The 17,776-nt window shown below is 33.7% G+C and overlaps 1 protein-coding gene across 5 annotated transcripts in view; it reads left to right on the top strand.

Moving 5' to 3' along the window:
- Nucleotides 1–17,776, top strand: part of LPIN2 (lipin 2) — a 98,565-nt gene that overhangs the window by 41,916 nt on the left and 38,873 nt on the right. For all 5 annotated transcript variants that reach the window (XM_012541525.3, XM_031946587.1, XM_031946588.1 and 2 more), the window contains exons 3-4: nucleotides 5,248–5,343; nucleotides 11,085–11,380. In XM_012541525.3, coding sequence (XP_012396979.1) covers nucleotides 5,248–5,343; nucleotides 11,085–11,380 — 392 coding nt within the window. The remainder of the gene's footprint in view (nucleotides 1–5,247; nucleotides 5,344–11,084; nucleotides 11,381–17,776) is intronic.

Below are 17,776 nucleotides of genomic sequence, written 5' to 3'. Positions count from 1 at the left end.
TTTGTTTTTTTTTTTTCAAAAGTGGCATTTGACCAAAGTTAGTTTTCCTAGTCTTTGTGTTTGGGTTTTTGTTCCCAGCAACACTAACCCCCGGCTCTTATTTTGGAATTTCCGTGGAGCCATGGAGACTGTGACACAGTAACCTGCCCTACTTTTTCAAATTTAGTTTTTCTTATATTGATACTTATGAAAGCACATATGGAAAACATTTATTTGCACCAAATATTTTACTTTTTAAAAAAAAGACTTCTAGTGTAAAGGAAAAACATGGGAGATGTGATATTGGTCACCAAGTTGTTTATTCTTATAATCAAGTACTTTTGAATGATGACTCGAACAATAGCCAAAAAACAAAGGATGGCATTATATATGGTGTTTAATGATGGAAGTATTCTACTGGGCAAGAAGGTGTAACAAGCACCCTATACACATAAAATAAAATCTTTAAGGTAATGTCTCTCTCAGTTTCCCAGTATTATTGAATGGAAGTAGAGAGTGTAAACATAAAAGACTTTGAAAATCTTGCTCTCTTTTTCCTGTCTAATAGTCATCAGCCTTGCTTTAATTTGAGTTTCTGACCAAATAGTTTCATTAGTCTTCTGGCCAAAAGAAAAGCTTTTTATTTCAAGATGTGTCTGTTGCTTGAGATTTCATTTGTTGGTCATATACCACTGTGCTTTTGCAGGGCACTATCATAACAAGTTAATAGGTAGATAACTTCCTGTTTCCAGAAAAAAGAGGATAATGTGGGAAAGAACTCTTGAGGGTATTAATGCTGAGATTTCTTTCTTTTCACATAAGATTGTTTGTAATTTAAATTTTTTTTTTTAGTCCTTATCTTGGGATATGTCAGGTAATAAGATTTTCATTTAGGGGCTCAAAGACTGGCATGATACTTGTATGTTTCTGTTATCATTGTCATATTATCTTAAGACTTTCGTTAAAGTCTAGAATTAGTGATAGAAAGGAAAACAGAGAAAACATCCTAAAGATGTTTGGGGGATAAACGAATTTCCTAAACCACTGGCATTCATTTTCTCATTAGTAAAACTAACTAGGGCTAGCCTGATGCATTTTTGCCAGCATTATTGAGAATTTTTTGTTATCTAATTGTGTTCTTACTCTTTTGGGACCCCATTTGGGATTTTCTTAGCAAAGAGGCTGGGGTAGTTTGCCATTTCCTTCTCCAGCTCATTTTACAATCAAAGAAACTGAGGCAAACAAGATTAAGTGACTTCACCTAATGTCACATAACTAACTAGTAAGTGTCTCAGCCCGATTTGAACTCAGGTCTTCCTGACTTCAGGCCTGGCTTTCTATCCTACTGTACTACTTGCCCACCCTATTATTGAGAATGCTTTTCATAAGTATGATTTTAACCTGTAGGTTCCAAATTTCCAAATATTGCTATTCTTGTGAAGAGTAGATTTAAATGAATTACACCACTGGGTAGAAGCACTAATTAAACTGTTGAGTATAAGCATATTGCCTTTCCCCATTAGATTCTGGACTTTTTAAAGGAAAAAAGTCTTTTGCTTTTCTTTGTAACCCCAGAACTTAGCTTAGAGCCTAGCACAGAGCTGGTTCTTAATAAATATTTATTAACATTGTTGTCCTGATAATTTTTGTAATAGACAAGCTTGATTATGTTGTTCTCTTGATCAGGTAATCTTTAATAGTGTTCCTATTGCTTAGAGAATAAAATACAAAGTCCTTTGATTATCAATGCCCTTTACAGTATGATTCCAACTTACCTTTCCAGTCTTATTTTAACATACTTATCTTTACCCAGGAGGGACCTTAGTAGTGGACAAAAACCTGGCCTTGAAGTCAGGAGGACCAAGGTTCATTTTTCAGTTCTGACACATACTAACATTGTGATCTTGGACAAGTCATGTAGTTATTCAGTAATTTAAGGCTGTTAGTTGCAGAAATTCCCTTTAAGAATGCAGGTCAGCCACTCTTTAGTTGCAGAAGAGTGGCTGACCTGCATTCTTAAAGGGAATTTCTTCTTAAGGAAGTTCAATCCACTAATGAAATCACAGTTCCAGTTCTCTTCCCAATTCCATCTTTATACAATTTATGTTTTATTATAACTTTTCACTATCCCCCAAATTGGTATTTTTCTCAATTTGCTACTGCCTCTTCCTCCCCCATTTTACTTCTCTCCTTCTTTCCCTTCTCTTCCTCCCCCTCTTTCTTCTCCTTTTCTTCCTTCTCTTCCTCCTCCTCTTCTTTCTGTTAAATGATCTTTTACCTGCTAACTGCTAAAAAGGTATTTTTTATTAAAATATATAACTTCCCTCAGCCTGCTATGTTTTATACTACTATAGCCCTCTTGTCCACAATCCTACGCAAGTTGGAAAGTCATCTACTATTGTCACTGAACTTTTCATAAATACAGTTGTACTTTCCAAGTTTTTCCAAAATCATTCTACTTGTCAATTTTTTTTTTTTTTTTTGGTGAGGCAGTTGGGAATCAAGTGACTGGCCCAGGTCACACAGTTCGGAAGTGTTAAGTATTTGAGGCTGGATTTGAACTCGAATCCTCCTAGTTCCTGGGCTGGTGTTCTGTCCCCTATGCCATTTAGCTGCCTCTGCTTGTAATTTCTTATATTACAATAGTACTCCATTATAATCACATGCCACATCTTGTTTAACCATTCCCAATTAATGAGTATCTCTTTGATTTCTAGTTCTTAGTCACTACAAAAAGAATTTCTGTAAATATTTTTGTACACATAGGTCCTTTACCCTTTTTGGGGGGATATATTTGAAATATAGACCTAGCAGTTGTATTGTTAGATCAAAGGATGTACAGAATATCTTTGGGTATAGTTGCAAATTGCTCTCCAGAATGGTTGAATTAGTTCATAATTACACCAACAGTGCATTAGTGTGCCAGTTTTCCCACATCCCCTCCAACTTTTTTCATTTTTATCTTGTTAGCCAGTCTGATAGTTATGAAGGTAAGACTTACCTTCTTGAGATGGCTCTCCAGCCTGAAAGAGGCTCTTCTTCCCCTGTCCTAATTAGCCTGTTAAAAATCTTTCTTTTTTTCTACAAAATCTAGCTTAGCTTTTCCTTTTTAATGGAGGTATATCTCTGCAGAACTCTATCCCACAAGAAGTCACATCCTAATTTCTCAGGATTCTTAGATTTCATGTGTATGTCATTGTTTTTCTCATATATCTTACTCCTCTTATTACTTCTGCTCCCTATTATCTTATAAATTCATTGAAAGTAGAAGCTCAGTTATTTTTCAGCTTGAACATTGTAGAACACTTAATAAAGAAATGTTTGTTGGATCAAAGGCAAGCTACAAATTCATTATTTAATTAGATTAAAAAGCTTACATGTTTGAGGTTCCACAAACAATTATTTTAGCAACACAAGCATATCTACTTTTAACTTCTAATCACAAATGTATTGTGCAAACAAAAATTGAATGTATTATTTCAGGTCAACACAAAGAATTGAACTTCTTGGTTGAAGTTGCTGAAATAGTCTTTACCTTTTTTTATATTCATTGAATAGAATTTTTTTCCATCTATAATTTCAAATTGTTTCTCACTCTAAAGAATAAAACACTCTTTTCTTTACCTGAAGAAGCCATTGTTAAGAACTGAATTATTACATGAGTTCACAATAGACTTTTCAGTGAATTGTTCACTCTTGGGATTTTCTGCAAGCCTTATCAGAAAATATGTATTTCTTAAATTGATCATTCTTAGATCTGGAATCTATTCATGTGGTTAATGTTAAAAAAGAATGACTGTTAGATGTTAATAATATACCCATCCTACCCCTTGTAGGCAATCCTCTTTTCGATTTTCTGATTGATTTTCCTAAAGGATAAGTTTCATTTCGCAACACTGAATGGATTGTCTCTCAGATCTGGAACTCTCTTTCCCGTGGTTTCCTTCAGGTTTCAGTCAAAATCCCACCTTCTTCAAGAAACCTTTCCCAATTCTTCCTGTAATCTAGAGACTTCCTTCTGTTGATTATTTCCAATTTATCTTGAACATTTCTTATTTGTTCACATGTCATTTTTATGTTGTCTCCCCAATTAGAGCAAGAACTTTCTTGCCTCTCTTTTTATTACCCCCCCCCATAGCTCAGTACCTGCACAATCTAAGTATTTAACAAATATCACCTGACTGATTAACTCCAGAAATTACAGAAGAATATTATTGTTATCAGGAGAATCAGGTAGAACCAATTAATGATCTACCTATAGAATGCTTCTAAAAAGTTTATGTAATTACTTTCTGTTCAAAATATATAGATGTCATTAACATAAAACAAGATTGTCTCATAGACAGACAAACAGACAAAGACAAAGAACCTCTCAAGGTTCTTAACCTTGGGGTGAAAAACTTGTTTATAAAAATATTTTGAAAACTGCATTTAAAATTAGTGATTTCTTTTATAATTCTATTTTCTGCTAAAGAGATATAAAAAGGGACTAAAGACTTTCACATTAACATAATATGAACTTTTAATGTTTTTTTTTATTTTTAAAACATTTTAACATAAAGTTAAACTTTGATTTCAATAATGAATTTGCCTTTTCAATTTTAAAAAAGTGTTAGTTGTTTTCCCAACTAGTCACTACCTGTCTATAGGAATTATGAATAAATATTTCTCTTGAAGTCCTCTTTGAATGTCTTCTTCTGGTGACCTAGGTTTCTGAAAGAGTGTGCTAGAATTTCTTTGAGAACTGGAAAAACTTTTCCAAGTACAGATCCAGTAATGGATTGTGATTTTTGTGTGAAAACCAACCTAGCTAAAATCAGAAGGAGTTATCTCACTTTTCAGATGATGAGTCTTTGTCTCTAATATCTCATAAAAAAGAGCCTATTAAGATGTGGAAAATTCTCATTTGGCAAGATGGAAGATGTAGCTATACCTATAAAATCTTAGGTCCTTGAAGTATTAACTATAGTGTGGACTACAGGTTCATTTCAGGCTAGCCTTGAACCACCTAGAACTAGTCATGAATTCACCAAGAGATAAATAAACCAGCCTTTTAAGGTGTATCCTTCTAGGGCATTTGGATTTATTTCTTAATCTAGAGATATGATAGGTTTAGAAGAAAGAAAGTTAACATCAAAGAAACATTTGCTGGGTTTATGAAATATTGTGTTTATGAATATTAGAGGAAAGATGCAATTTTTTATATGCCTGAGTATTTGTAGTTACAATGCTGATGAATTTACTGATGAAAAGCTGTTTCTATTTCAGATTGACATAGAAATCAATGGCGATGCTGTGGATCTTCACATGAAACTGGGGGATAATGGAGAAGCCTTCTTTGTTGAGGAGACTGAAGAGGAATATGTAGGTTTTCAGAATTTTTGTCTCTATAGTGAAACTGGCATCTACCTCATCCAAGTCATCACCTAATATTGGTGTCTGAAATTCCTTTCTTCTGCCCCTAAAATGACAGAAATGTTCAGCAATTTTTATGACTGGTCATATCCAAAATTTCTACTGATTAGAGAAATTTTGAGTTCCACTGCTTGCATCTGGGACAGTGACCATTGCTTTTCACCCAGACAGAAGTCTTTGCTGACATTGAATCTCTATTGTGTATCGTTGTTGTACTCTAGAGATTCAGTAAAGAACTTTTGCTTTCTTTCCTCCCTGTAAAGGCAAGCACATATATCTCCTTTCAGTTTGAACAAGCTTTATTTAAGTTCATCTCAGGTAAACATAACAGTCAAGACAAAGTTCCATTTAGCTGCCAAGTCATATCTCTTTAGGATGTTGACCTCTAGACTTAGAAAACATGTTTACCTTTTTGGTTAGGGACATTAAATCGTTAACCTCAGAAACATAGCAACAGCTAAGTTCTCATGATATAATTCAAGATAGTAAAATATTGATCTGAACTCATTCACTCATTCAAGCAGTTATTACATACCTACTATGTACTAAGCAATCTCCTTAGTGCTGTAGTTACAACAAAAACAATTCCTGCTTTCTGGAATTGGAATTGAAGGAGGAAGAGAGGATTCCAAAGTGTACAGATTAAAGCAATAAAATACATACCTATTAAATACAGATAAGAGAAGATACATGGAGGGAGAGCCCTGACAACTGGTGAGATCAGGAGAGCATTATATAAGAACTGCCTTTTGAGCTTCGTAAGCCTTGAAGGAAGGCATCCATTCTAAGCATGGGAGGATGGTCTGTCCAAAGTCCCAGAGAAGTGGGAAAGAGTGCTTTGTATAATGGACATTAAATAGAAAGGCTTGGCTGGAGCATAGTGTGTGAAGAAGAATATATTAAATCTAGGGTGTACTAAACAGAAGTGTTTGTATTTTATTCTATAGGTTATAGGGACCCACTGGACTATGTTAAATTCTTAAGAGTAATTCTTGGTTCTAGCCTTCCCTTACAAAAAATTATAGTATTATGCAGTTCTTTGAAATTGCTAAAACAATGGCTAACATATCAATTATTCAACAAGTATTTATTAGGCAATTATTACGTGCTGAGAGCGGGGCAAAAGCCAGGTGGGGAAATGGATATAGTTTTGGCTGGAATTGGGAAGATTCATCTTCCTGAGTTCAGATCTGACCTTGGACACTGGCTTTGTGACCTTGAATTGAATAAGTCTCTTAGTCCTGTTTGCCTCAGTTTCCTCATCTGTAAAAGCATATGGAAAAGGAAATGGCAAACCATTCTAGTACCTTTGCCAAGAAAATTCCAAATGGATTCATAGAGAATCAGACATGACTGAAAACAACTTAACAACCACAAATGTGCTAAGAACTATGCTAAGCACTGGAAATACAATGAAAGCAAAAACCCTGTCCCTATGGCTAAAGTGCTGCTTGTGATGCTTTATTTGACTTTCCAACAATACTGAGTATTACAGATATTGCCCTCATTTTATAGATGATGATACTGGAACTTAATGAAGTTGTGATGTGGTTACACAGTAAATGCCAGTTGGAGAATTTGAACCCATTATTTTCTTGACTAAGTCTAGCGGTTTTCCTACTTCAGAATGCTATCTCTTGGTAAAGACACAATTCTGTAATTTCATAGAATACCTGCCTCACCTGGCAATTTGCAAGCTTTTAGAATTCATTAATGGATTAGATTTATCTGTAGCTAGAATTTTCCTAGCTCTCTAAAAGTCTCCCCTCCACCGCCACCCCCCCCCCATTATGTTTTCTTCTACAAAAACTAATATTTCATTTGGTAAAAACAGTAGGTCCACAAATAATTTTCCAGATACTGGACTGGCTTATTTCATATTATGCCTTTCTAGTGCCTAAATTGCTTTCCAAACAGGATTCATTTTTTGCTATGATGAATTAGAAGGAACACACACACACACACACACACACACACACACACTACAGACAGTTCCAGCCCTGCCACTTCCTATGTGACTTTGGGCAAAATCTATAACCTCTGAGTCTTTTAACTCAGTCATAAAACATCAGATTTGCACTAAATGATCATTAAGACCTTGAGGGTCTCAAATTCTATGAATGATGTAGGAAATAAACATTTCTTCCTTTGTAATAGAGGGAGGTCAATTCATGGGAGAGTATCTTGAGCATCTCACCATATCAAGAAAATTCCTGGCCCATTGTTCATGTTATATAACTGTTACTTATGTTTATTTGCCTTAACGTGGAATTCTTTGAGTTGTCTTTGACAAAGGCAAAAACCAGAAAATGACAGTTGAAGTTAAAGCTGTCATAATGACTAATCATTTTTGAGAGTTTTTAAAGCAACTACAAACAGCTCTCACTACAGGAAAAGGGTTTCAGGATGAATTGTGCACCATATATTAAGCAAACATGTTGAGAGGACTGACTAATCAACATTTAGCAACAGTTCCATTCAGACTGAGCAGAAGCGACTCCAGAAGTCCAAATTTTCTAGTTTGGGTTTCCCTAATCCTGAGTTAAATATATGCTATATTTTCTGTTGGTTGGTTAATTTCCTTCTGAAATTGTGTGCCCATTAAAAGTCAGCTGCATTCCTTTAAAATATAGTAATGGTAAAAAATGCAACTTTACTATTCAAAAGAACATGATTTTCATTATTAAAATAGTCCAAGTTAATGTTTCCCACAGTAAACATTTTTTTTTTTTTTTGGCCAGTACTTTTTTTTTTATTTAATAGCCTTTTATTTACAGGTTATATGTATGAGTAACTTTACAGCATTAACAATTGCCAAACCTCTTGTTCCAATTTTTCACCTCTTACTCCCCACCCCCTCCCCCAGATGGCAGGATGACCAGTAGATGTTAAATATATTAAAATATAAATTAGATACACAATAAGTATACATGACCAAACCGTTATTTTGCTGTACAAAAAGAATCAGACTCTGAAATATTGTACAATTAGCTTGTGAAGGAAATCAAAAATGCAGGTGGGCATAAATATAGGGATTGGGAATTCAATATAATGGTTTTTAGTCATCTCCCAGAGTTCTTTCTCTGGGCGTAGCTGGTTCAGTTCATTACTGCTCCATTGGAAATGATTTGGTTGATCTCATTGCTGAGGATGGCCAGGTCCATCAGAACTGGTCATCATATAGTAGCCACTACAAAGAGGGCTGTCACAAACATTCATGCACATACAGGTCCCTTTCCTTTCTTTATGATCTCTTTGGGATATAAGCCCAGTAGTAACACTGCTGGATCAAAGGGTATGCACAGTTTGATAAACTTTTTGAGCATAGTTCCAAATTACTCTTCAGAATGGTTGGATTCGTTCACAACTCCACCAACAATGCATCACACATTAAACATTTTTGAGGGCATGTTACTATATATCCTTGAAGTAGGGGGACTGTATTATTTTGCTTTCTTTGGGGAAAAGCAGTGTGAATTCTAAACCTTTTAAGCCAGATTTTCTTTATCTTAAAGGTAGAAATATTCCTAAATAATGTAACTTCTCTAACTTCATTTCTCTTTCATCCATAATTGATTTAGGAATTCTGTGTGATTGTGTTTTCAAGTTGGAGTATGAGTAAGATTAAGCCTTCATATATAGCAGCACTCTTATCTTTTTAAGGAGAGATTTTTGAATGTACTTATTTAGTAATCAGCCAAGTAATGAGGAAAACAACTGACATTTAAATAGCTCTTTCACATTTGCCAAGCACTTTACTTAACTGTCTCACTTGAATCATATCCCCTTAACCTCAAACTCATTTTAAAAATTTTCCTCTGGTCTCTTCTTTTTTTAGGTGGAGTGCCTTTGTGAGTAGGAATACCTTGACAAAATGAATATAATTTTTTGGGGGGGAGAGGGAAAATGTCAGCTTATAGCAAAAAAAAAAAAAAAAAAAAAAAAAAAAAAAATCTTAGAGTTTCCAATAAGCTCAGGAATTCTAAAGTCGTCTTGAAGTAGTACCCCAAAAGAGCTACTGCCCTTCCCCAAATTCCACAGGTTGAGGCCCCTAAGGGGTAAGTACCTTAGTTTTAAAGTAGTTTATCAGTCTATTCTCACAAAACCATCTACTTGCAAACATCCCTCCTCCCTTCTAGGGGCCTCAAATAGTTTAAAGCAAAATAATTAACTGAAATGTCACCTTAATAAGATAAATAAGATAATAATAAGATAAAATACTTTCTTTCTCCATAAAACAGATGTATATTCTTCTATAACTGCACATGGCATCAGTAGGAGAGAGGAGACACATATATAGAAAGCCCACAGGGCCCTGGGCCATACTACAGGGCCCTTCTCCCCTAATGATGGCTTCATGGCTGATCCTCCTTTCCATAGTATCACAGATGAGATGTTTTAAGTAAGTAGCCCCCACCTTGACGCAAAAAGTGTCCAAGGTAGGATTTGAATCCAGATCCTGACTCCTGATCCAGTATTTCAAATTGTAGAAGATGAGCATAAGACATAAGAGTAGAGATAGGAGATACAGAGGTGACTCTTAAGATTTTGACTGTGGAGGACTGAGAAGGTCCCATCTTCATCAACTAAAAGAAGGAAATTGAGATAAGGCAGGATTAATAGAGATGATGATTTCTGTTTTAGACATGCTTAATTTAAGAATCAGCACAACATTGAGAGTGGAGCAGTACTTATCATTGTAACCCCAGTGCTTTGCACAGAGCACAGAGTAGGCACTTAATAAACGTTTGCTGAATTGCATTGTATTGAATGAAAAGATTTCTTTTATATCTTCAGTCTCTACCGTTTTCTCTTTGTGGTTCAGAAGTATGTATCAGTGATGTTACTGATGTCAGATGCTTCAGAAATCTATTAATTGATTCATTTATTATTGAATACTGGGACATAATTTTTCTGATGTTAATTTCAAATCAACTTCTTCTCCATTAACCAATTTAAAAGGGCTTTCCTTATTTTCTTTTTGTCCTTCCAAGTTTCTAGTTTTCTTCTCAGGAGAATAGATTTTTTTAATGCCCTCATTTTAGAATATATTAATTTTCATTTGTTAAGAGGAATTTCTTCTCTGTCCTACCTTTTCCTCTTCACACTTAATTAATTGAATAAAGTCATTCTTAAACTGTTTCTTAAGCTAGGTCCCCTAGTTTTTCTGTGCTATACTTGATTCTTACTTTTGCCTCTTGTTTGATATGAATGTCTTAAGAGTTTGCCTCTTTATTTGAATACCATTTTTCCTTTTTTTTTTTTGAGTGCCATTGTTCTTTATCTCAGTAAGTTCTTTACATTATCCTTTGTAAAATTGTTCTTTTACTTTCACAGCAATTTTAATTGTCCCTATTTTAATAGTGATGTCTATTATACTTCTATTTTTCCTTCAAGCATATAGTGTCAATTTTTCTAGATTTGTATTGTAAAAGCTAACTGTTCTTCTACTGATATCACCCAACACTGTTCAGCAATTAATTGCAGAAACATGTTCAATGTATAGTTTTTAGTGATTTGCTTAAATATTCATTAGCTCCTGACTTCCAAATTAGGCAGAGTAGCAAAAAACTTCGTAAGATTCTTTGATTCTCATGAAATAGATTTTTTCCTGCTATTATTAACTTTACATAAAAGTCAACAGTATTTTTAAAAAATATATCTTAGTTTTCTTCTTTGTTCTTTTTAAGGAAAAACTTCCTGCCTACTTGGCTACCTCACCAATACCTACAGAAGATCAGTTCTTTAAAGATATTGAGACTCATTTGATTAAGTCAGGTGGAAATGAAAGGATGTGTCAGAATGCAGAAATCTCACACATGATGGAGACAGAAACCGTTTTCAACCCAGGTTCTGTGAAGAAGAAAAAACGACGGAAAAAGAAATATAAACAAGATAAGAAGGAAGATCAGACCTCATCTCCTGCAGTGGAAGACACCTTTGATATAGATATAAGCTCTGATGATGAAAAAGGAGCCCAGCCCAGGTAAACAAATGCATTGATCAGTAAAATGCTTTTGCTCTGAAGCGTTCAATTTTGGCATGCCTGGCAGCAATCTAAAATAAGAGGAGATTGTTTTCTTTTGAATATAAGTAGTAATGTTGGGTTTAGTATAAAAAGGAATTTTCTTTTCCAAATCCCTTCAAGATCTACTATAAATAATTTTCTAATTTGCTCTGGTACTAGAAAATAGGAGTTGCCAAAGACCAGTAACCCCTTTTATTTTCACCATTTCCAAAAGCCAGATCAGCCTTATATGTCAGCCATGAAAAAGAATTAATTATTTTCTTCTCTTATAATTATATAGCTAGCTTTACAGAGGCCCAACACAGTCACCCTCCCCTCTAAAACAAAAAATTAGCAAATAAGTTCAACATGTTCAAAAATGAACTTTGCCTTCCTTTCCCTCAAACCCGCTTTCTAACTTCTTTGTTAATGTCAAAGATACCACCGTCTTCCAAATCATTTATAACCTATGCATCATCCTCAAATCTTTATTCTCTCTCATCCCCCATATCTAATCAATTATCAAGTCCTATCATTTTACCTTCATAATATTTCTTAAATATACTTCTTTTCTTCTCTGATGTTGCTGTCACTTTGATACAGTTCCTTATCACTTCATGCCAGAGTACTGTAACAGCCTGTTGACTGGTCTCCTGACTTCAGGTCTCTTCCCACTTTTGTGCTTTTCGTGGTTTATTGTCTCTAATTTATCCTGTATATAGTGTTTGGACATAATTATTTGCATGTTGCCTCCCTTATTAGCCTGAACTCCTTGTAAGCATGAGTGTTTTTTGTTGTTGTTGTTTTGTATCCCTAATGCTGAGCAGGGTGTGTGACACTTAGTAGCTGTTTAATAAATATCAATTGATTAATTGTTACTCCAAACCATGCTCCACTCAGTTGCCAAATTTATCTTCCTCAAGGGTGGGTCTGATCATATTGTCCCCTACCTCTCCCATTCAATAAACTCTAGTGGCTCCTTTTACTTCCAGGATCAAATATAAGATCCTCTGTTTGGTTTTAAAGCTCTTCATGACTCCTTCCCTAACTTTTCAGTCTTCTTATACCTTACCTTTTATCTTACATGGATCACTCTGTTTCTCAATTCCATGTATTTTCACAGGTAGTCCTTCTTTATATCCACCTTCTGGTTTCTTAGTTTCCTTTAAGTCGCACCTAAAACACCCTTTTTGCAAAAAAAAATCCTTTCATATTCCTTCTTGGAGGCAGCTAAGTGGTATAATGGATAGAGCACTGAGCTTGGAATCAGGAAAACTCATTTTTATGAATTCAAATCCAGCTTCAGACACTTAGGCTGGGTGACTCTGTTTGCCTCAGTTTGCTCTTGCCAAGGAAACCCCAAAATGGGGTCACAAAGAGATATAATTTAAACAACTTAACAAAATTCATCTTTAATCTTAGTTCTTTCCCTCTATTGATTATCTTCAATTTATTCCATATATATTTTGTTTGTAAATAGTTGTATAAATATTGTCATTCTTATAATACTGAGCTCCTTTAAAGCAGAGACTGTTTTGTTGTTGTTTTTTTTTTTTTTTTTTGTTTTATTTTGTCTTTATGTCTCCAGCACTTAACACACTGCCTGGTAAATAGGAAGTATTTAATAACTATTAGTTGATTTGACTTAGTTATAATGCAACATCACCTGCCCTAAGTAGTTTAAACTCGTTTTTAGATTAATTTGATATTTTGAACATTTCACTGGATTAGGTAGGACTCAGTATTATTTTTAGGTGAAGAATAGGAATTACAGTTGATTTGCTATGCAACTTAGAAGTAGATCTGAAAAACATTATCTAAAATTTCTAACATACAAAACGATTTTATCCTTTAGTCTATACTACTGAAACTAGAAATAGTGAGGAATATGAATTGATGAATTTGAAATAATGATCAAATATGAAAAACCACAGATTTTCATAATAATGGTATTTATAAGATGTGGCATAGCAATTTAAAGTTTTAAAGTATTTTTTACACTTGTTAGATGCAGCCCACAATATCTGATGTAGATAGTAAAGTTTTACTGTTCTCATCTTAACATGAGGAAATTGAGACCCAAAGAGGTTAAATGATTTGCTCATGATATTCAAATGTCAGAGATGGGATTTGAAACCTACACTCTTACTTCAAGTCCCTTGACATTTCATTGTGTCATATTCTCATAAAAATTAGATAATTGGTAGAATTGCAAACTTGTTTCTAAAAATTGGATTTTAATGTAGTATTGTAGAGTTAGAAGGGATATAGTAATAATTATAGCTTGGGATCCAAGAATTCTATAGTAAGAAATAAATCTCAAATGTTTAAAAATAAATTTTCAAAAGAGGTATTTGTTTAATGATCCTTACAGTAGAATTTTTTTAATTTCAAAAAAAAAAAAAGGAAACAACCTAAATGTCCAATAATTGAGAAACACTTAAGTGAGAACTAAATGTCATATGAAATACTAAATATTGAAATGGAATTAAGGGTGAAAAGTAAGAGACTATAAAATAATATAGGAATATCTTTTTGAAATAACTTAATGTTTTATAAAAGCAGAACCAGGACAGAGTAGAACATTCATTTACTACAACCACAAAAGAGGAAAAATGAATGACGATGAAGAATTCTAATGGAGACTTAGAATAAATGACTAAGAAGTTATACATTTTTATACACTGAAATTTATTCACCTCGTTGTAAATAATTTACAAAGCAGGGCTATATTTATGTTCAGTTTTAAATTAATGATAAATTATTTGGTTTTTAAAATTGTCATTAGGGATGAGGACTGGACCTCTGATTTCATTGCTGTGAGAAGCTATCAGATCCGTTAACTGTATTTACCAAAGCAGGTCAACATCTCCACTGCAGATTTAATCTTAGGATGTTGCCCAAAGCACTGAGCAGTTAGATGATTTGTTCAGAGTCACAAAGCAAAGGGACTCAATTTTTTTTTATTTTTGTTTTTGTTTTTATTTTGGAGGGAATTAGGGTTAAGTTACACAACTAGTAAGTATCTGAGGCTGGATTTGAACTCAAGTCCTATTGACTCCAGGCCTAGATCTCCATCTGTTGTACCACTTTGCTGACCCCACAGTCTCTCTTTTAAAAATTAGATATCTTTATTTTTAATATGTGCTATACTTGTTACTTTATTTAAACTTGTCAATAACACTGGCTGGAACAGTAATGTCTTAGTAACAAAGTTGATTAGAAAATTTTTACAAAAGTTACCAAAAATGAGTTTTTATATCCAAACTTTTATTTGAGTTGGGAGAAAGAAAAAAGGAGTTATATTCTATATGAGAATCCCTATATTTCTTTCTCCTATTGAAAAATTCAAATACAGTATATTAAGTCACTTTTTAGATGATTAAAGAAGTTTTTGGTTGCATTACTAAATTGCAATTTTTTTCTCTTTTGTGATTGTGATTTCTTAACAAGGGCTGAGAAATAATTCTGGACTTACCTTTGATTCTTATTATGAGTTTTAGGAAGTGATATATTTAGTACTTCTAAATGTTAAATACAAAGAAGTTTAAAATCTGAGATTCGAGATAGTTTTTATCTCTCTTCAGATCTTTTCCACCTCCTTTCATTCTAGCAGAATTGCACCACATATTCTTTCTCTCTTTCTCTTACTCTATCACCTTATACTGATTCTGAGAGAAAACAGACTTCCTCAGTTCAAACTAAAGAATTAAAGATTAAAAGATAAAGAGGAAAAATACTGACTTTGTTCACTATTTACTCAAGCTATCAATGTGAACCAAACAATTAGCAAAGCCAGAATAGATCAAAAAATTCTGAGTAATTCCTCAGTCAGTTAACATAAAAAATATTATCTGCAAAGAGATTAACAACAAGCTTAAACTTTGTACTTTTGTACTCAGAGGAATTCTGAGTGAATGGAAGACTAAAATATAATGGACTGCTAGTCATGTAAAGAAGAGTAATGGTCTTCCTTTCCTTTTTCTCCTTTCTTATTTGTGGTATCTGCTATAAATAAGTTACTGCCTTTCTCAGTATATAGGGTTTTTTTTTTTAACTGTTCATTTGCTTTTTGGGAGGTGAGGGATGCTATCTCTATTCAAAGAATGAGGTATTCTCTTAAAAAATTGAGAATGGGTGCACATTAATGGTACACTTGGTGTTGCAACTGAATTGATGGACAAGAAATTAATGATTCAGAAGACATTTGCATCCACGCCACATCCATACCTCATTTGCAATAGCCTTTCTATTCATTCCCTTGGGTGAGCCTGCTGAAATTAGTCAGAACTGCCCTAGTTCTTACCAATGTGTTTTTCCTACCTGGCATTCTGCCAAGAATAAAATTGAAAGGTCTCCTCCATCCCCCAAAATAGACCAGTTTTTCTTGACATTTTGCATTTAACATTTTGCATTTAACACTTCCTGTTTGTACATCCATTTATAAACCAAATGTATACACAGTTTATTAGTAAGAAAATTAGAAATAGACTTTAGAGCCTGCAACTTAACCTTGGGATGCTAATGAGAATTACAGAAACTTCTGTAATTTCAGCTGAGTCCTCAAGAACTATTCTGCTTAAAGAGTTCTCAGGAACAAGTACTAGGGCTATAAATAAAGGTAATAGATTCAGGAGCCTCTAAGTTCCCTTCTAGCTCTAAATGTTATGAATGAGTAAAAATGAAAAAAATTCCATTTCTATCATTAGTTTAAGATGAGTGATCAGTCAGTCAACAAATGTTTATCAGCTGTGACCTATGTGTGCCTAGTATCACGATGGTTTTTGTAGCAGAGAACCAGAACCATACTTAAACTTCCTGAAGTCCTGACTCTTATTGATTTGGCTGGCTGGCAGCTACATGTAGTTGACTGCTTATCTCTGTAAACCAGAATTTGCTGATGATGTAAAAAATAGACCCTGCCAAAAATAGGCTTTTAGATGTGTAAATTCAGCTCCTGTAATATTGCTCTAGTGTTTGTCCTTTCTCATTACATTGCTGGTGGATTCTAAAGGAACTTCAAATTGAAATTTTTTTCTTTTTTCTCTCTCTTTAAGAGAAAATGGTTTATTTAATTTTAAAAATTCTAATCATAGCATAAACCTGTATAAAACAATAGATTCTCTGAATGGACTCATGTGGATTTTGGTTTTTCCATTCCAATTACTTTTCAGCAGATGATTTGGTTCTCCCTTTTAGCCTCGAGTTTCTGGTGTGGAAAATGTGGATCATAAGTTGGTTTGTGATTCTCAGACTTATTTTGGTCTCTGGACTCCTTTACAATCATAAAAATTATTGAGGATGTTACTCTCCCCCCCCCCCCAATCCAAGAGCTTTCATTTGTGGTTACTTCTGTTGGTATTTACCACATTAGACAATAAAATATCTTAATAGTGTTATGAAAAGTTTTGATCATAGACACCTCTCTTCTTTCCCCCTCAAAAATACCTCTCTGAACAGACTTTGAAGTCCTGATAATTTTTAAAGTCTCATATACCTCCTAAATCTGTTGAATTTAAATGAACTTTCAGCATAGATATTTGAGATTTAAAAGTATATAATTAATTATGCTATTAAAATAAATAGCATTGTAATCCCCGCTAAAAAAGAAGAAATTCAGAGAAAAAGAAAATCGTTCACCAACAAAAAGGAGAATTAGCAGTATTGGGGAAAGAACATTAATTTTATACATTGCAGGAATATAGTATGGATTTTACAAGTATGTAAGCATGAGCTATATAAGTCGTATTTTGTATGTTTTAATTTGTTTATAAGCTCACTTTATGTGGCCTTTAGTTATACCATTGATTCCAGGGCCCAAATTGTGTACTTCTGTTTATAATTCTTTTGCCATTTTCATTGCATTTCTTGTATTTTTGAGTGGTTTATAGGGCAAGGAAGCACTTTGAATGATTTTAAGTGAAAGGGATTTTGTTTAGAGTTAAGAAAAATCAGTTTTATAGTATGAGATCCTTTGACACTTCCCATTCGGCTACCTCTTCTTGTCATTTAAGTCAATACTTCCATTTCCTTTAAAGCCCCCCTTCCCCATTTCTGTTTTGTTTAAAAAAAAAAAAGATAGTTCCCTCTTTTTAATGTACTTATTTTTTTCTGTTTTCTTAATGTTTTTGTTTATTTCATTAAATATTTCCCATTTACATTTTGAAAATTTTAACATTCATTTAAAAAAAATTTTGAGTTCCAAATTTTCTCCTTCTCTCTTGCTTCTCCCCTATCTCTTGAGAAGGAAAATACATTGATATTGATTATCTGTGTGAAGTCTTGCAAAACATGTTTCCATATTAACCATCTTGCAAAAGAAAACATGCCTACCCACACACAAAACCCAGCAAAAATAGAGTTTAAAAAGTTTTC

The sequence above is a fragment of the Sarcophilus harrisii genome, chromosome 1, assembly GCF_902635505.1.
Source record: "Sarcophilus harrisii chromosome 1, mSarHar1.11, whole genome shotgun sequence".
Classification (NCBI taxonomy): Eukaryota; Metazoa; Chordata; class Mammalia; order Dasyuromorphia; family Dasyuridae; genus Sarcophilus; species Sarcophilus harrisii.
This window is presented reverse-complemented; position numbering and strand designations above follow the sequence as displayed.